The sequence below is a fragment of the Phalaenopsis equestris genome, unplaced genomic scaffold, assembly GCF_001263595.1.
Source record: "Phalaenopsis equestris unplaced genomic scaffold, ASM126359v1 Scaffold000840, whole genome shotgun sequence".
Lineage (NCBI taxonomy): Eukaryota > Viridiplantae > Streptophyta > Magnoliopsida > Asparagales > Orchidaceae > Phalaenopsis > Phalaenopsis equestris.
The window spans coordinates 6,043,682-6,062,237 of NW_018165280.1; the positions used below are offsets into that span (position 1 = coordinate 6,043,682).

The window sequence follows — 18,556 nt, forward strand, 5'->3', positions numbered from 1 at the left end:
TACTATAGACAAAAGATTCGGACTCTAGCTTCTGAAGTGGAGAGACCACATTACTAGACGACCATCACATCTTACAGACAGCGTTCAACCATAGGGTCTTACAACCAGAGTACACTTAGGAGGACATCCAACCTGATCCCTTCAGAGGGAAAACTGAGTCAAAGTTGAGAGTTGGTAGAACCAATCCGCATTCATAAATATGTCCCAGCCTAGAAGTGTTGGATGTGCCACAAATTTGGGCATGTTGAATCAGACTGCACAACTAAGGGGTGATCTGTTTCACTGAGCAGGTCATTTTTGAGAAGGTGGGTAATGACACAGTTGATACTGAAGACGACGAGAACACAAAGAAGGACCAACTTCCCGTTTTTGAGAAGAAGCTGCATATAGACCTAGCTGAGTCCGTGGGAGAGACTCCAACAGATTTCACGATAAGTGCCTAGGGCAATCTTGAGTTTGAGAAACTAACACCAGAGACATGACAAACTTGGATAAGAGAACTTCAGACCACTCAGATCTATAGAGTCATTCCTGAGTTGACCCTACTGAGGGAGGTCCAACACAACAGAAATGGGGTTGTTTTGTGTTATGTTGGGAAAATCACATTGAGTTATTCAGATTTTAGATTGAGTTTAGTAGTGTACCCACCATCAGATGTCCGTGCAGGAGGGAAGAACCACAGCCTTGAAATTTGTCTTAGGAGCTTGATGAGGAAATAATATTTTCAGTAAGGTCCAGCTTTTATCAATGAAGAAGGGATCTCTCTTGAATGGTTACTAGTGAGAATAGTGCAACCAGACACAGAGTTCACACCAGAGTTGATCTCTCCTCTCATATTGGTTTATTACATACATTAAAATGAGTACGAGAGGAAGAAACCAATTTCACATTTAATGGTTCGAGACTTGGTTATTGAGGATATTCATCCACATACAGATCCAGTCATGATTGCGCCAAAATAAGATGGATACCTAATATATCAAAATAAGTTTTGGAATGATAACACCTGCGTAATTGACTTGTCAGAAAATAGTTACATTTCTACAACTTTCAAGGCGACCAACCTGACTACTATGAAGAGAAAGGAGCTTCGACCTTCGACAGATGAGGTCAAAGCTTTCCCAACCTCGGGAAGCTGGCGTGGGAGCTACCTGAGAATGCCTCTTTTCCACATCCCACGACAGTATCGTACTTATTTTCGCAATATGCTACAGTCTGGCTCCCCTTTTAGGTTTTTTTTTTTTTTTATGTTGAGGTAGATTTGGTCGGCCATCCGGGGCCACTCCTCGCTATCCTCTTATTACATATTTGCTTTTATGATAGTCTAGGGTTAGTTTTTCATGTGCATTGTATCGAGACAGTAGCCAACATCTTTTCTTTCCTTTGAGAGTTGTATCTTGGTTTCCAAGTGGTGTTTCAGCTGCATCTTGATCTCCATGTGGTGTTTAGCTATCCCCAACTCCTCCGCTTCCCTTCGTTTAACTGCCTCGCCTTCCCCATCATTCCAGACCACCTGACAACAGTCCTGTTGCTGTTTCCTTGCAGCTCCTCGCCGTCCAGCAATCCTTCTCGCTACTACAGCCCCCGGTCGGTCCTCCTTTAGCTGTCTCGCAGACCCACGCTTTCACCATCGCTGCTGCCGCCAATCTTGCTTGCTGCCACTGAATAGAAACAGCCGTTATGGGCTGTTTTCTGCTGTTCCAGCCACCCGTCCAGCTGTTCCCCTCGTTACAGATAGCTGTCATCGCAGCAACACCTCCCCCCTGCTGCTCTCCGTCTAGCCGCCCCAAACAGCAAACTGCTGCTGTTTTGGACTACCATCCCGCGCTGCCCGGTTATTCAGCCCACCCATAATTGCTGTCGCTCCTCTACCAAAGCATGGAAATCCCCTTCTCTACCTTGTTGCCACTTTACCCAATCCTATAACGGTCACCACCATCAGCCGGGAGCCACCCTAACCTGAATTTTCATGTTTTGCGTGTTTTATTTTTTCTTTCAAGTGTGTTGGTTGCAACTAGTTATTTGTTGTCTATAATATTATTTGTTTTCATATTGTGGTTTGGGTTAACTCCATTATCACTCACTCCTAGACCTGATCATTAAAAAAATTGTTTCCTAAAATATAATCTTGGCTTATAATATGACAATCACATCCTATTGACAACAGTATTAAAGGACAGATCAGATGGTCGAATGCTATCTGGCAGAGCCATCCAAACCAAAGCTGATGCACAGAATTTTAATTTCCTTTAAGAAGGAATAAAAAGGAAGAATATCAATAAAAGTGAAAGAGTTCAACAGGTATGGCGGAATGGGATTCAATGATGAGGCAAAATCGTAACTTATGAAGAATATGAGATGCATCAAGCATGATACTCACTTCATTGATCATTTCGTTTACTTCACCCTCTAGACAATGGTCAGCAACACCTTTAAGAGCAGCAAACATTACCATGTGCTCCTTTACCTGAATGAAGCAAACAAAAAAAGTTACAATCCCGTACTGAAGTTCAACTCAAAAACAAAATGGTTCTTGAACTTAATGAATATAATTTGGACCGTGATAAGAGTTTTGACAAACAAAACTCCATATAGTTGCAGAATATTCATAAATAGAAGGTTCTACGAGTTCTAGTACACCTGCTTGCAATTTGATAATCAAGATACACGTAAAAGAAGGTTTCACTTCATAACGCATTGCTTCATATTTTCTTTTCCAAGAATCCACCTATCATTTTGATCTATGCAGTAAACAGAAACAAGGGAGCCCTACAATACACATGCACAACTCTTCATGATTTTATAACCATGGGCAATACACGAGTGGCTCAACTTAACACTAGTAGCAACTTTACAATGTACAACATAGTGGAAAGAACTACGATACTAAGCTAAAACAGTAGTATTATTAAATGAAACTAACTGTAAAAATGCTTAAGCCAGATAAAGACATGCTCTAAAACTTCTGAATAAAGAGAAATTATTTTGCAGCCTAGTAAAAATAGAAGTGATCATAAATTTGCTTCTAATTTAAAGCTCTCCTGACATAAAAAAAGATAGCATAGTTAACTCAAGCAATTATAAGAGAACAAATATTATTACTGAAAAAGCCAATAGGCAGTTGCTATCAACACAAGGGAATGTAAAAACAATAGACACAACACATGAATAGATTTGGGAGGTGGTTGGTTGGCGGTTTGGAAGGCTAGATGGTGGGCGGCAGCAAGGGGATGATTATGGCAGCAAAGGGAGTGTGAGGAACTGCAGGAACAGCAAGATCAGTTGTTCGATCAGTTGTTCTGGGCAGTGGTAGCAAAGAAGAAGGATTGGACAGCACGAAGGCAGCAAGGGAATGGTTTTGGGTGGCGAGAACAACAGCAAAACAGCCGGGAACGGCCGTTCGGGGAAGCGGCAGCGAGGGGAATGATGGCGAATGAGTGGGACTGCAGGACAACAAAAACAGGGTTGTGAGGTGCAGTAGTGTGGAGGATGGCTGGAGAACCAAGAGCTGCAGGAAGAATAGCAAAACAACTGCCATCAGAGTGGCATGCAACGAAAAGAAATGCATGGCTGTGAGGGATGCAGAGAAGTTGGGAAGAATAAATCATCATTTCGGAACGAGATAAAGCTTGAGCACTACTCGACTCTCGGATGCAGCACTAAAAGGGAACATAGAGACGTTGACGACTGTCCTAAATAGGAAAATAACAAAACTAAAACCTAAACATGATAAAAGTACATAAATAGCACTAGAGTATTTAAAAGTGTCCCCCTCTCAAAAAGAGTTGGTAATCCCATGTAAGGAGGCTAGGTCGGCCCTCAAAATTCAGTTTTAAAACAGTCCAGGTCACTAGGAGATTCCCACGTCAGGTCTAGAAACAGTGACGTGTTCCCTCATCCAGTCCAAGAGCAGCCAAGGTTCCCACTTCCGGTCCAAAAGTAGAGATGCATTACCACTTCCGATCCAGAATCAGTGATGCATTCCCACATATGGTCTTGAAGCAGTGACACCAGCGTCAATCTATTCAGGTTGGGGAGCTTCAACCTCACCGTCAAAGCTTCTGTATCTTCATCGCATGGAATCATACCAGGCATGTTAAAGGAGGCGAAGTTCAATCTCCTGGTAAGTTAATCCTTTAGGTGTTGTCAATCCAGATCTTTTAGCACAACTTAAGCTGGCAATGTAGATAAATAAATATTCTTTGTAATCAAGTCTTGAGCCACTACATCTGTAAACCACTACCATTTCTCGTACTCCGTTGAGCATATCGGATAAAAAGTATATAATGAGAAAAAATCTCTGAGACGAAATATGTGGTAGGCCAAACAACTCTTACTAGCAACCACCCAGAAGAGGTCTAATTTTCTTCTCTGATAAGACCTGGATCTCATTGTAGGATTTTTTTTTCCCACCAAGCTCCTAAGGCAACTTCCAACACTATGATTCATCCCTTCTAACTTGTAACACACAAAATTTGGTAATCAGGTAAAAAATTGAAAAATTTTAAAAGTACCCCAAATTTCGCACCCCTAAGAATTCAACAGAATCATTTTTATAAAATATTATACATGGAAACGAACAATTCCATATAAAACACTATATATTTATTATGATTGGAATGGGAGAAATAAAATCAAGGATTTATAAGTACAATTACCTTAATTAAACTCTAATTATTTCCCTAATCCCTCCCTATTTCCTGCATTACTGTTGCCAATCGACCTTTCCTATACTTGCAAGTGCATGTGTTGGTCTGAAGAGATCGAACTGCTGTGGGGATGTTGGGATTGAGTTAAATGTGAACTTCTATTTACCATCTCTCATCTTCCTCTCCCTGTCTCAGTTTCGCTCAACAGAAGGATCCAGGGGCTCTGTGATTGGGCCACTGTAACCTTTTGTTCCCATACTTACATATCTCATAAAAAAAAACAGAAAAAAAAATCATGTTAATTAAAGTCCATTATGCCTATATTGTAGTGAAGACTTGAGAAAACGAGCTTATAGCAGTTTCATAAAAATTTAACTGAAATTTGTGGTTAAACTTTCACTTATATAATTGAGGAATTAATCAGTTGTTTCGCAGCCAATAATTTTTAAAATAATCTGGAGAGCAAAATACCTAAAAAAATACAACTTAATAGAGATCTTTTGATAAAACATATTCATGCCCATACACACAAATAGTTATACATTCAAGAGTATTGTAGTTGATTTCCTAGTAAACTACATTATTAGGTATTACACACCTTACTTGAGAGCTTGCTTCTTTCAATCTTTCCATTCAAATTAATGTCAGGATGCAACCGCATTGCAAGCAAACTTTCCCGTCTTCTCTATTTTTTTTCCATTTCATTGTAGTCAAAGTGAAATTTTTTACGATGTACTAATTTGATTGCAGTGATAATAATAAATTTTCATTATTGTGAAACAATTATAATCAAACCCACAAAATATTAGTGTGCATCTTTCGTAGTAGAGGGGGTTTCAAATGCATGATGCACCTCAGGTTTGTATTTATGAGCTATATAAAATAATAATACTGGCTACTACAAGAAAGTGCTCAATTTTGTGGTCATAAATTTGGGAGAATCTTGTAAGAGTGTAATCATGATGACAAAAGAAAAACATTATGCACAAGGCAAACAAAAAAAATAAACATGTCACAGAAAACCTATTAACACATGAACTTGAAAATTACCCTTCCAATGCAAAAATATGCTCTGTTACCTCCAAGATATAAGTCATAAGAAAACCTAAAGTATGACCGTTTAAAAGAAGGATGGCAACTCAAGAATATTGTGCAAAATAAGGTTTGTACCGTCAGCTCTGGAAATAATATGTCATGTTGAGGACATACTCCCAAGGCCTTCCGAATATCATCCTGCATTTCAAAAAAATTAAAAAGTAAAAGTTAAAGCTTGGATACGAAATTGTAAGTCAACTTGTACGAATCTAGAACTTCAGCAGAGAGGGAATTAGAAGAACAACATTTAGATTTAACAGAGCATATAAAGCATCTGCTCTACGCCCGTTCATGAGCATTCGAATAAATTGTTTATAATGCTTGAGGATATATTAATTTCGCTGCATTTTAGTTTAATCTTAAAATACCAAAAAAAAAAAAATCATAAATGTGATGAGAAATTTTCTCCATATAATGATGCCCATTTTTTGCATATTCTAAAAATGATCAAAATTTTCTTTTTCAATTACATTATCCACTAATTAGTTTCGATCATTTTAATAAATATAAATAAATAACTTTATTAGCTATTATAAATGAATTTCTTAGTAAATTTATTTCATTTCATTGACTTAACTATGCATTTATCTAATTGTTGTCATAGCAAACGATGGCATATAGTGTTCATGTGAAGCAGTGTAATGCAATGAAGCCTCATTTCGCCTTGTGCTCGTGTGAAACACACAGCACAAAACAAAAATAACATCAAAATAACTATCTCGTCAGTTTTGAATTTAACTGTTTGGGACAGCCTTCTATCCACTTTGCGTTTCAGACCGCCACCACATTTATGCTTAGGGAATCGTTTTCTTGTTGCTTTATAAAAAATTGTGTTAGAAAATAGTTCTTTTTTCAACCTAACATGTTAAAGTATGTTCGCTATAAGAAGATTGCATTATGATTTTTTGGAGAAAAACATTTATTAATAATTCTTACAACAATTTTCTACAATATTTTCTCCACCACGACTTTTTAACCACTATTAAAAAAGGCTGCAGCCACCCCAAACGCACCTGAAAATATCCTTGATTATTTTTTTTTAATTAACAGATGTATTAAAACGGCTTTAAATGATTCTCAAGTTAGTAGCCTCGTGTTCAATTGCGACTCGCACGACTGAGACGAAAAGTATCGATGCAACAACCACAACATGCCTAAGACCTTGAAGTCCGTCGACGCAACAATTGAATGTATATGCATGCATGCATGCATGTATCTATATATCTATTTGTGTGTTTTGCTCTTGTTTAGGAGAAGATTTTGATTGTTTTGATTTCAGATTGTGGCCTCTAATGTGTTTTCCCCTTCTGAATGTCATCCAATGGCGAGAATGTGCTCAGGTTGAACTGGTTCAAGGTGGTGATTATCTCTGCCTATTCCTTCCCTTGTTGTTATCGCTAACCACGCCAACTTCTTCCCCAATAGTGTTTGACGCTTCCAGCAGCTGATCTATTGCCACCAGCCTCACCGCACCGTCCCTACCACTGTCTGAAGCCTCATGCACAAGCACGACAGCTGCCATCTTTTGTTGAGTCCTTCCAGCCACAGTCTAGGCCTCCCGGCCCATTCCCCTGCAGCCGACCATACCTTATGGCAATCGTACAGGCCACTTGACCCCCCCTTTCCCCGTTGTCCTTCTTCCAACAACCGCCCGCTTCTATTGCTTCGTTCGGCACTACCATCGCCAGCTGCACTTCGCATTCCAGCAGCATCCCGCAGTTGTTGTTGCCTCCGATATCGTAGCCACCTATTGTCCTTCATCTTCCGCCGACGCCGCACCGACGACTCACTCTAGTATCGTAGCTACATGTTGCCCCTCTCCTTCCAGCGATCGTCAGATCCTCCTACAATCTAGCCACTAGTCCTCTAGCCGCCCACCCGCTGCAACCTCTTACAATCACAGGCCAACACCCACCACGCCGCCAACACCAGGGATATCCCTTTCAGGCCTTAGCAGAAAATTACTAATCACATCTTCATTGTTGTTAGTCATGTTTGTGCCCCTAAATAACTTTTCCTTAATATTATTTGTTTTTGTCATTGTGGTTTCCGTTAACTCCGGTATCAACGCTTTCTAAGTGTGGCAGGAAGGTCTCAGTTTTCCGATGCAGCCGCCCAAAAGGGGACGACGCCAATAGATTGTCAAAATGCTACCAAATTTTTATTGGAATCCAATCATAAAAGAGCAACTAAATTGAAATCAAGTGAACCAAAATGCAATCAAAATATAAGCTCCCAAGCTACATATTTAAGACTAAAATGATAAAATAAATTATCTTAAATGACGGAATTAAATATAAATAGAACTTGAACGACTCACGGGAGACTTCATGATTCATCAACAAGGTCGAATGAAACTTGGGTGGATTGGTCCGCCTGAACACTTAAACGGGAGCAAAGTACGGGAGAGAAGCAAAATCCCAAATATACAATCAAAATATAGAACGTCATCATCGCCACGGGATCCGTAACCCCAAATACACAAGTGGATAGAAGATGAAACTAAAAGCATATATGAAAATATTTGCACAAATTCTAATGATAATACGCCCGTGCAAATAATAATAAAGTTCCTCTAAAAGCTAGTTCAAGCTAACAAGTTTAAATACTCGCACGTGCTTCGGCCACCATGTTAGATGCTCAAGATCCAAGAATGTTGGGTAAGTTACACAAATGCATAAACTAAAACCAAATATGCTCTAAAATGTGTGCAAAACTAAATAAATCAACTCAAACCAACAAATTAAAACACCCGCATGTGCTCCGACAATAACCTTGAGCTCTTAACCATAATAGTATGAGAATGTCGTGCGAGTTAAACACATGCTCAAGTTAAAAGTAAATTTATCTTTTAAGTGATGTACATGAACCAAAGTTTTACAAAACTAACTTTCGAAGGAACATGATCCTCTGTAAGAATGGAGTCGACAGAGTTCCGAAGCATCAAACACATGTGACCGTATTGATAGTAAATCTCAACCTAAGGGGACAATTTTCAAATTCAAATTCAAAATCGTTTTTAAATCTCAAATAATAATGTAAATCAAGAACATGATCCTCTGTGAGTGGGGCAGAGTCGACATGGTTCACAAATAACCATTCTCCAATGATGGTCGTGTTGATAGTAAATCTTAACCGGAAGAGTCTATTCTCAAGGACTATTTTTAGAACTCAAATAATAATATAAATCATGAACTTGAACCTCTACGAGCCGAATAGAGTCAACAGGGTTCAAAGATAATCAAAATCCCCGATGATGACCGTGTTGAATGTGAATTTCAACCGAATAGGTTTATTTGTAAAATTAAGATTTTAAAATATAGAATTAAAATTGAAAATTTTAAATGAAAATCAGTTACGTCGTCCGCCAGCTGCAACCATTTGTCGAGGTGAACAAATTTAATACTGACTCAAGCTCAAAAAATACCAATATCATATCAAGCACACGACTAAATTCATGCTTAAAATAATCTTATGTCAGTAAGTACATAGCCCAAGCCCCCTGTCGGTGAGGTTTTGACGCCCACCAAATGGCACCACAAAAAAATAGTTATGATCAAAGCCCTCTGATCAGGTGGTTTATCACCAAATGACACCATTATATTAAAGTCACATTGTAGCCCATATATTCCTCAATCGTAGCCTGGCATTTTGAGAATTGAATCACAGGATATATTTGATAAGCCACAAAGCCCTTTGTTAGCTAAGGTGGCATTAAATTAGTCCACTTAGACAAACATTCATTTCAGACATATAAGATTCCCTCGAAAGAAACAATCCATGGTCACTAACAAGAATCATTCTATCAAGTTGGGTCGACCACCTCCTCTGACTAAATAGACCAGTGTCCACAACAACCCGGAATGATGGAACTATGAGATTTTGATCGGTTTCGTCATCATTTCCCTACCATCCGCTTTGAGCTCACTATGATAATTTCTTATAATTTTTTAAAAATTCAAAATTTGCTGCTCTATATGCTAAGTTCAAATGTTTACACCTAATGACTAGCCTTAATCGAAAGTGTTCTACCATTATCAAAAGAAGTAATTAACCATTTGAGCTTATGCCTATGGGAAACTTCAAACCCTATACCATAAAGTTCTCTCAAAATAATGGTAAAATCTCTGGGTAGTACCTTATCTACTATCTCATCTTTCTTCCACAAATTTAACTCGGAGCATAACACAATCAAGCTCTCGATGAGAGTCTGCGGTGCATTTCGAATTATCGGAGCCTACAAAAATGTACAAGTATACCCTAAAAAACATAATGGATGATACCTTGATCACTCCTGGCAAAGGAAAAACACTTCAGAGTTTGCTATCTAGATCCGCTCCAAGAACCAGAGAAAGAGGCAGGTCTGAACTGCCTCGTTCATAGACACTTGTTTTTGCATGTTTGCTTTTTTTGAGTTTTGTATCTTTTTGTTGGAATATCTTTGTACCATGAATCATATGAGTAGGGCATCATATTTTGTGCCCTTTCATACAACTTTTTGTATCTTTTTTATTTCAATATAATTAGCCCCAGGGCTTCCATAATATATATATATTTCATGAAAACATGCTAGCATCCAGTTTCATGACCTTCAATAACTAATAATGTAATTACGTTTTAAATCATCATCTATAAGCAGAAAAGGAATTCTAAAATAAAATTTCAGGCCACAAAATACAAAGTGTAAAAAGTCAACTAAGACTTACCATGCTGGTTGTAATATTCTTGCCAAAAACAAGCGCATCACCAGATGTAGGTGGAATAAGACCGACCAGCATAGAAATGGTTGTGCTTTTCCCAGCTCCATTGTGACCTAAACAATTAAGATAAGGATATCAGAAACCAGAAAATAGATTCTTAACATTAAGCAGCTGATTAATCCTAAATAACCTAAATGCATGAGAGAGAGAGAATAGTATTTTATGGAAACAATAGCAGGTTTCTGTTACAAGTAAAAATATTAAATTTTTTTTAAGCAATGCTTCTAAGTCTTCCTCAGATAATTTTCTGGAAGAATGTGAAGTACTGCGGATGGTTAATAACAACAGCACAAAAAATTTCTAAACTATTTTACATCTCTGACCCACCATTTTCACGTTTACAAATTCCATATGTATGGCACAAAATTACACATAGATTATTGTTACAGTTATTGCGTTTATTTTGATCCTTTCCAGATATTCTCTTGTTTATGTATTCCCTAGTTTATGGCTTTCTTATTATCTCTAGATAGTTTTTAAGAATTAATTTAATCCTAGAGACTTGGGTGTTATGTCTTCGTCAAGACCCGGCTCAGTGCTTAAAATTAATTATAGTGGGTACAACGTTTAGACAGTATTAACATCTAAGTAACTATCAACAAAATGTTTCAGTAACTTCCAATATATAAAAGAGTCACTAATCCACAAAATGCAATGTATTCTAAATCATTCAGAAAAAAATAACATCTCAATCCAGAACAGAACAATAAATCAAAAACCGATAGAAAAAGTAAAGAAAACTAACATCAAGAAAATATCTAGCAACAGTGGTCCTCCACTAGTAAACAAAGTCTCTCCTATCAGACATATCAACCTAAAGTCTTTCTTTTCCTTCCTTAACTAAGACACGATAGTTTCAATTTCTTTCTCGATACATCTCGGTTAATCATTCAATGATATTGAATGAGAAGATGTTCGAAGGGATAAACAATATGTTTCGACAAAGGGGTGTGTCTCCTCAAACCGATTGAATCTTTTATTTATTTATTTATTTATTTATTTATTTATTTATTTATTTATTTATTTATTTATTTATTTATTTATTTATTTATTTATTTATTTATTTATTTATTTATTATAATTATTATTATTACTATTATTATTATTATTATTATTCTTGTTATTACAATTTATCCTTATAAAAATTTTGGCCTCGAAATTTGAAAATAAACATGAAAGTAAACATACCTCAATTAAAAAGCTGAGGATATTTTTCTTGCGTCTCAAAGACATTTTCTCAAGTAGCAACATTTTCCGACCCGTGCTTCCATAAAATCTTCACAAAAGAGATTTCTATGTTCCGCGGTTTCTTCACATCATAATCCAGAATCTTTTCAGGCTCCTCAATATAAGTCAAATCACGATAAATGTCAACTATCTGCTATAACCCTAATGGCTTCATCTGTAATAGACTTCTCAGTGCAGAAATATGGTAAACATTATTCACTCCGTGCATAAGAGTTGGTAAAGCCAATCTGTAAGCCACCTTGTCAATCTTTTTCACAATCTCAAATGAGCTAACAAATTTGGGGCTCAATTTTCCTGCCTTCCCAAAACATTGCATGCCCTTCAAAGGACTGATTTTTACGAAAAAAAAACTCTCCAACTACAAACTCAACAGGTTTGTGTTTGGCATCATTGTATTTCTTCCGTCTTTCCAGCATTTCCCTCAATCTATATCTAATCAGTCTAAGCTTTTCAGTAGCATCATCAGCCAAATCAGCTCCAATAAACTTTCTTTCACCTGTTTTAGCCCAACATAGAGGTGTCCTGCACTTCCTTCCATACAAGGCTTCATATGGAAACATCCCAATGCTAGCGTGGTAACAGTTATTATATGAAAACTCTACTAAAGATATATATGATTCCCAACCTTCGCCACATTACAACCACACAACCACAATGACATTGATATAAAGTAATGATGGAAGAGAAGGTGGATGGGACCTTAGGGGTTAATAGTAAACTTCACTAGTTTCAACACTTTCACCAATTAGCTTCCTTATATTGTGGAGGAGGGAAAAGACACTAATGATGTTCTCTGAACTTTTTAAGCCTTGCATTCAAACATTGGGTGAAAGAGGTAGGAATAAACAATTAAAGTAATACTGGAGAATGACCAAAATAACAATGACAATTATATTGAATAATGCTGGAAGAGAAGGTGGATGAGACCTCAAGGAGTAATAGTAGATTTCCTCTGCTTAAATACTTTCACCAATTATCTTCCTCATATTGAGATCTTCAAACACACATTTATAAGAATAGATAATTATCGAGAACTTTTGAGCTCAATTAACATACCAAAATTTTGGAAACATATTATGCATATAGAAGAACCACATCGCAGCACAACACCCCAACCCACATCACAACACGAAACAGAGCCACCACCCCAACCTACAATCAACTACCACCACAACCACCACACAACCCACAGCACAAGCTAGATCAACCACAAATCCACAACACTCCAACCCACACACAGCACAGCCACATAACTACCACAACACAACCAACCACTAAAACCCAAAGTCACCCCACCACAACTACATATGTTCTGAATTCACACAACCACCACAACCCGCAGCAGAGCAAACATAGCCCACAGCAGAATCACCACAACCGAAAACCACAATACCACAAGCACAACCACTTCAACAATCCACCACCCAAACCAGCAACAATCCACCACCCCCAACAAACAAACATCACCAAATCCACAGTAAAGGGCATCACCTAGATAAAGAAAATCCAACTCCAAAGCAAAATCACAAATGGAACATCCAATCGAAAATCAATCAAAAACCAGCAAGAGAACAATCAAACAAAACCTATCAAGCGAACAACCAATCGCAAAATCATGATGTCAGAGACAAGTTGGAAGAGAATATCGCAGGTCGAATGAGAGAAAAGTATCCAAGCAAATATGACACGGATCACGGAACAGAGAGGACTAGGCAATCAAGGAGGGAGAAGCTCGATGTGATCGTGAGAGAAGTGAGGGAGAAACTCGGTCGCGAGAGAGGGCTCGAATTAGGGTAGTACAAAAGCATGACAGCATATATTAGGAAACATGGGTCAAGGGGTATGACCTCGCGGCCCGCGTTCCGCTGAAATTATACAAAACAGATTCAAAATGCGTCATCAAAACAAAAAAAAAGTGCGGCTTGGGGTCACACTGCGCGAGATAAGAGACCCCAAACGCGCCCTTAATTAGACGATCGATACTTACACATATGGCATCACAATCCTAACAAGATCTAGGCAAACCAACCGAAAAATTCCAACCTAATCTCCTATTTTTACTCTGGAATCGACAAAGTTGCAACTAACCTCTAAGAAGTTGATGCTCTGCCTTCACTAGCTGACATGAAGGACACTTGGCCACAAATTCTGCCACACTTCTCTTCAACCCTAGCCACAAAAATGTTTATTTAACTTCTTGATATATTTTACTGCTCCATGGGTGAATAGCATATCCGGATAGATGTGCTTCATTTAGAATTTCCTTCCTCGGATCATCAACATCTGGAACATAAACCTAACTTTATACCTCAATACACCATCATCATCTATCATATATCTCCTCAAATTGCCTACATGAACCTGTTCCAGAACATTCTGAATATTGTTATTTCTGGCTAAAGAATCTTCAATTCTGTCATTTAGAGTTGGCTCAACCGACAACTGATATAACTGAGTGATATTATCATCACCATAATAAAATATGGTCAGCCTGAGCTTCTATAGATCTTCAATTAACTGCTCCTGTTGAGTAAACAAATAGTTCAAATAACTTGAAGTTTTTCTACTTAGTGCATCTGCCACCACATCAGCTTTCCCTAAATGATACTGAATATCTAAATCATAATATTTGCAAATTCCAGCCATCTCCTATGCCTGAGGTTCAACTATTTCTGAGCGAAGGTATATTTGAAACTCTGGTAGCTAATGAAAATTTCACTTCTAACTTCATACAACGAATGCCCCCAAATCTTGAGTGCAAATACAACTGCAACAAGCTCCAAGTCTAGAATAGTTCTTTGCATGATTCTGTAATTGTCGTGAAGCATAAGCAATGACCCTACCATACCGAATAAGCACACATCCCAAACCTCTCAAAGATGCATTGTTGAAATCTGAAACCCATCAAAGCCAGAAAAAATGGCCAAAGCTAGCGTAGACATTAAACAAGTCTTCAACTTCTGAAAAGCCTCCTCACAACGATCAGATTAATTAAACTTTACCGCCTTCTGAGTCAACATTGACAGTGGCATAGCAATCTGTGAAGACCCCTCAACAATCTCTCGTAATAACCAGTCAAACCTAGAAAACTCTTGACTGTAGTAGTTGTAGCAGGTTTTGGCCAATTTGCCATCGCCTTAACTTCAATTTGACCAATAAATATGCGGTCTCCACTGATAATGTGCCCAAGAAAAGCCAAAATTTTAAGCCAAAATTCACAATTAAAAAATTTGGCATAAAGTGTATTATCCTTCAAAAGATGTAGCACGGCATGTAAATGATATGCATAACTAACTTCATCCCTTAAGTACACCAAGATATCATCGATAAAGGCGATCAAAAAAGTATCCAGAAACTGTCTGAATATCCTATTCATCAGGTCCATGAAAATTGTTGGGGCATTTGTCAATTCAAACGGCTTCACCACAAATTCATAGTGCTCATATCTATTCCTGAAAGTAGTTTTCTTCTTTAATCCTCGGTTGGTGATAACCTAACCTCAAATCAATCTTTGAAAATACTGAAGTCGCTTCCAACTAATCAAACAAATCGTCAATCCTCGATAGTGGATATTTACTTTGAACAGTGAGTTTATTCAACTCTTTATAGCCAATACATATTTGGAAGTTAAATAACAAAGGAGCTCCCCAATAGGAGGTGCTAGGTCTGATAAACCCCTTATCAAGTAACTCATGTAGTTGGCACTTCAGCTCTTGCAACTCCTTAACTGCCACTCTATATGGCGCCCTTAATAAAAGCTCAAAAATTGGCAGGAGCTCAATATTGAAATCAATCTCTCGCACAGGTGGTAGCCCTGGTAAATCATCCAAAAAGATATTCTCTTGTCATAAACATATCACTCAAAAACTTCAAATACTTAGAAGAATCTATCACCTGAGCAAGATAACCCTGACTTCCATGATTCAACAATTTGCAACCTTCATGCTGGAAATTATAGTAGTGTAAAAAATTGACCCAACAAGCCAACACAATTCGAACTCGACTCGAAAAATCCAAGTTAGGGTTGACCCAAATATTTTTTTGATTCGGGTTCGGATTGAACCCGAAAACTCAAACATGACCCGAATAAGCATAAAAATTTGTAGCAGGTTCAGATTACCGGGCCAAGCTCGAGTTCGGGTTTTAGTTTTCACACGTTTATTATTTGGGTCGGGTTCAGCTTGAACCTATTCGAGTCAGGTCATTTTCGGGTCGAGCCCAAACCCCACCTGCTGACCTGAATTGACACCCTAGGTAATTATCATAGATGCAGCCCTTTGTCACAAGAAAATTTAACTTGCCTCCCCCAATACATTTATTTTAACAGTCTTCTTTTTGCAATCAATAATGACAAAATTTTCAGACATCCAATCTATTTTTAAAATCACATCAAATTCCACCAAAGGCAACAAATTAAGTTAGACATTAAAATCCTTCCACCAATCATAAGTGTTATCTCACATGATTTATCAACTTCTAGAAAAACACCATTTGGCATTTATACTGATAATATCCAAGGCATTAAAATAACATTTAATTGCAACATTTTAGCCAGTTCATCAGCTATATAAGAATGTGATACTCCTGAATCAAATAGTACTCTTATCAGTCTACTTAAAATATATAATACCTATCATGAAAATCATTGCATTAAACATTTTGAGTTGACTTATTAATATATATATATATATATCTTTTTTATGTATAACTTGACATGAATCCTGTGATGCTTAAAGTGCACTGATTTGAAATTGTTAAAGGAAAACATATTTGTGATGACATCAAGGGAGTCCTTAGTTTCCTGCTATGATAATGCATACACTCTGAGCTAAACAGTCTGTTGAGTCTAACTTGTATTTGTCAGCACTAATCCTGAAGAGTCGGCTGCCAACAGTCTACCATAGGTCCTTTGAGGTAGCACTGCTCCTGAAATCTGTTGGAGCCCTCTGACCTAATTTTGGACAATTCTTCGTCATATGCCCTGGTTGGTGGCACCAAAAACAAGTGTTGGATTCAAATAAGCACTCACCCTTATAAGACCTTCCACATTTATCACACTTCTTCAGTTCAAACTGGGTGCCCATGCTGTTAGATTTAGCTTTCTTAGCACTTGTACCAACAAACTGAAAGGGCTACCTCTGAGAGCGCTGAGGAAATCTGGATCCCTCTAAATTTCTTCTCTTTAGAATGTCCCTCCTCTGAGTAACCTCCAAATCCATCTCAATCCTCCTAGATCTCGGAACCAAAACAGAGTAATCATTGATTCCCAAATGAATCAATGGTTGTCTAATCACATCCCTGAGCCCATACAAAGATCGGTGGCACTTCTTTACATTAGAGATCAACTAAGGCACATATCTAGAAAGCATGGTGAATTAAGCTTCGTACTACATAATCGAGTGATCAGTCTGTACCAATATGATAAATGTGTCATGTATTTGTATTTGTCTCCTGGTTAGCAGTGGTACAAACCAGTCTAAAGCTATTCACAAACTAGCCCCATTGAATCCTGTGACTGGCTCTACCCACAAATTTTTCCTGCAACTATCCACGTCACTATCTCTCTACTTCTTTCTCTAATGCAAAAGTAGTTTGTGTAACCATCCTCTCTGGAGGACAAGACAATCCATCCAGAATCTTCTCCACTCTCAGCAGTCAATTTTCAATATCTACCAAACCTCCTCCATAAAAGAGAGGTGGTCTCATATCCTGAAATAATTTCAGGTACTTATCGATCTAACCTCCTCCATTGAAAGTCGCTCGAGCCTGAGAGTTCTTAATCAGCTGCATTACTGCAGTCATCATTTCAGTAAATACTTCTGCATTCAAAGTAATCTGCAATGTTGCATCAACTTCTACAGTACCATCACTAGCTTCATCCCCCGATTTTTCATATTTCAGAAATAACATATGAAAATTATGATTAGACAATTTAATCTTTCATTCACATCATTTATAAATTAATTTAATCATCTTAATGGCTCTTTGAGATCATGATCAAAACTAAATGCTCTGATACCACTTTTGTCAATACCTGACCCGGTGCTTAACATTAAATAAGGCGGGTACTCCGATCGAATGGTATTAACATCTAACTATCCAAAAAAATGTTTCAGCAACTTCCAAAATATAAAAGAGTCGTTAATCCACAAAATGCAATAAATTCTAAATCATCCATAAATAATAACATCCAAAAATAACATATTAATTCAGTATTGAACAGTAAATAAAAAACTGAAAAAAACAACAAGAAAAACTATCATCAAGAAAATACCTAGAAGTAGTGGTCCTTCTCTGGTAAAAAAGTCTCTCATATTAAATGTATCAACCTAAAACTTTTCTTCTCCTTCTAGACTAGGGCACGACAATTCCAGATTCTCTCTCGATGCCTCTTGTTTAATCATTCGATGATATCGATAAAACATATGTTTTGATGAGGGTGTTTCCTCAAACCGACTGAATCTTTTATTTATTTTGTTTTAATTTATTATTATTTTTTTCTGTTATTACAGCCATTCTTATTTTATCTCTTGTATCGTGTGTTTATACCACTTTTGATATCAATAAAACTATCATGTTGAATTCCAACATGGTATCAAAGCCAAGGGATTTTACCAAAGCCACGAGGATTCTTTTCCAGTCGTTGAAATTGACACCTGTTGGCTCATAGTTGTCGGTCCTCCCCTATTCCAATAGTTAGATGCCCTTCTTGCACCAGGTCTCCCCGCCGGATCATCCTACGGCCAGCAACGAGTCACCTGCCTACAGCCGACACCCTTTCCTACTGTCGAAAATTTTCCCTAC

The 18,556-nt window shown here is 37.6% G+C and overlaps 1 protein-coding gene across 2 annotated transcripts in view; it reads right to left on the reverse strand.

Annotated features, from left to right (window-relative positions):
- Window positions 1–18,556, reverse strand: part of LOC110031584 (ABC transporter A family member 1) — a 188,455-nt gene that overhangs the window by 102,128 nt on the left and 67,771 nt on the right. For both annotated transcript variants that reach the window (XM_020734836.1, XM_020734837.1), the window contains exons 14-16: window positions 10,451–10,557; window positions 5,820–5,882; window positions 2,381–2,467 (exon numbers count right to left, since the gene is read on the reverse strand). In XM_020734836.1, coding sequence (XP_020590495.1) covers window positions 2,381–2,467; window positions 5,820–5,882; window positions 10,451–10,557 — 257 coding nt within the window. The remainder of the gene's footprint in view (window positions 1–2,380; window positions 2,468–5,819; window positions 5,883–10,450; window positions 10,558–18,556) is intronic.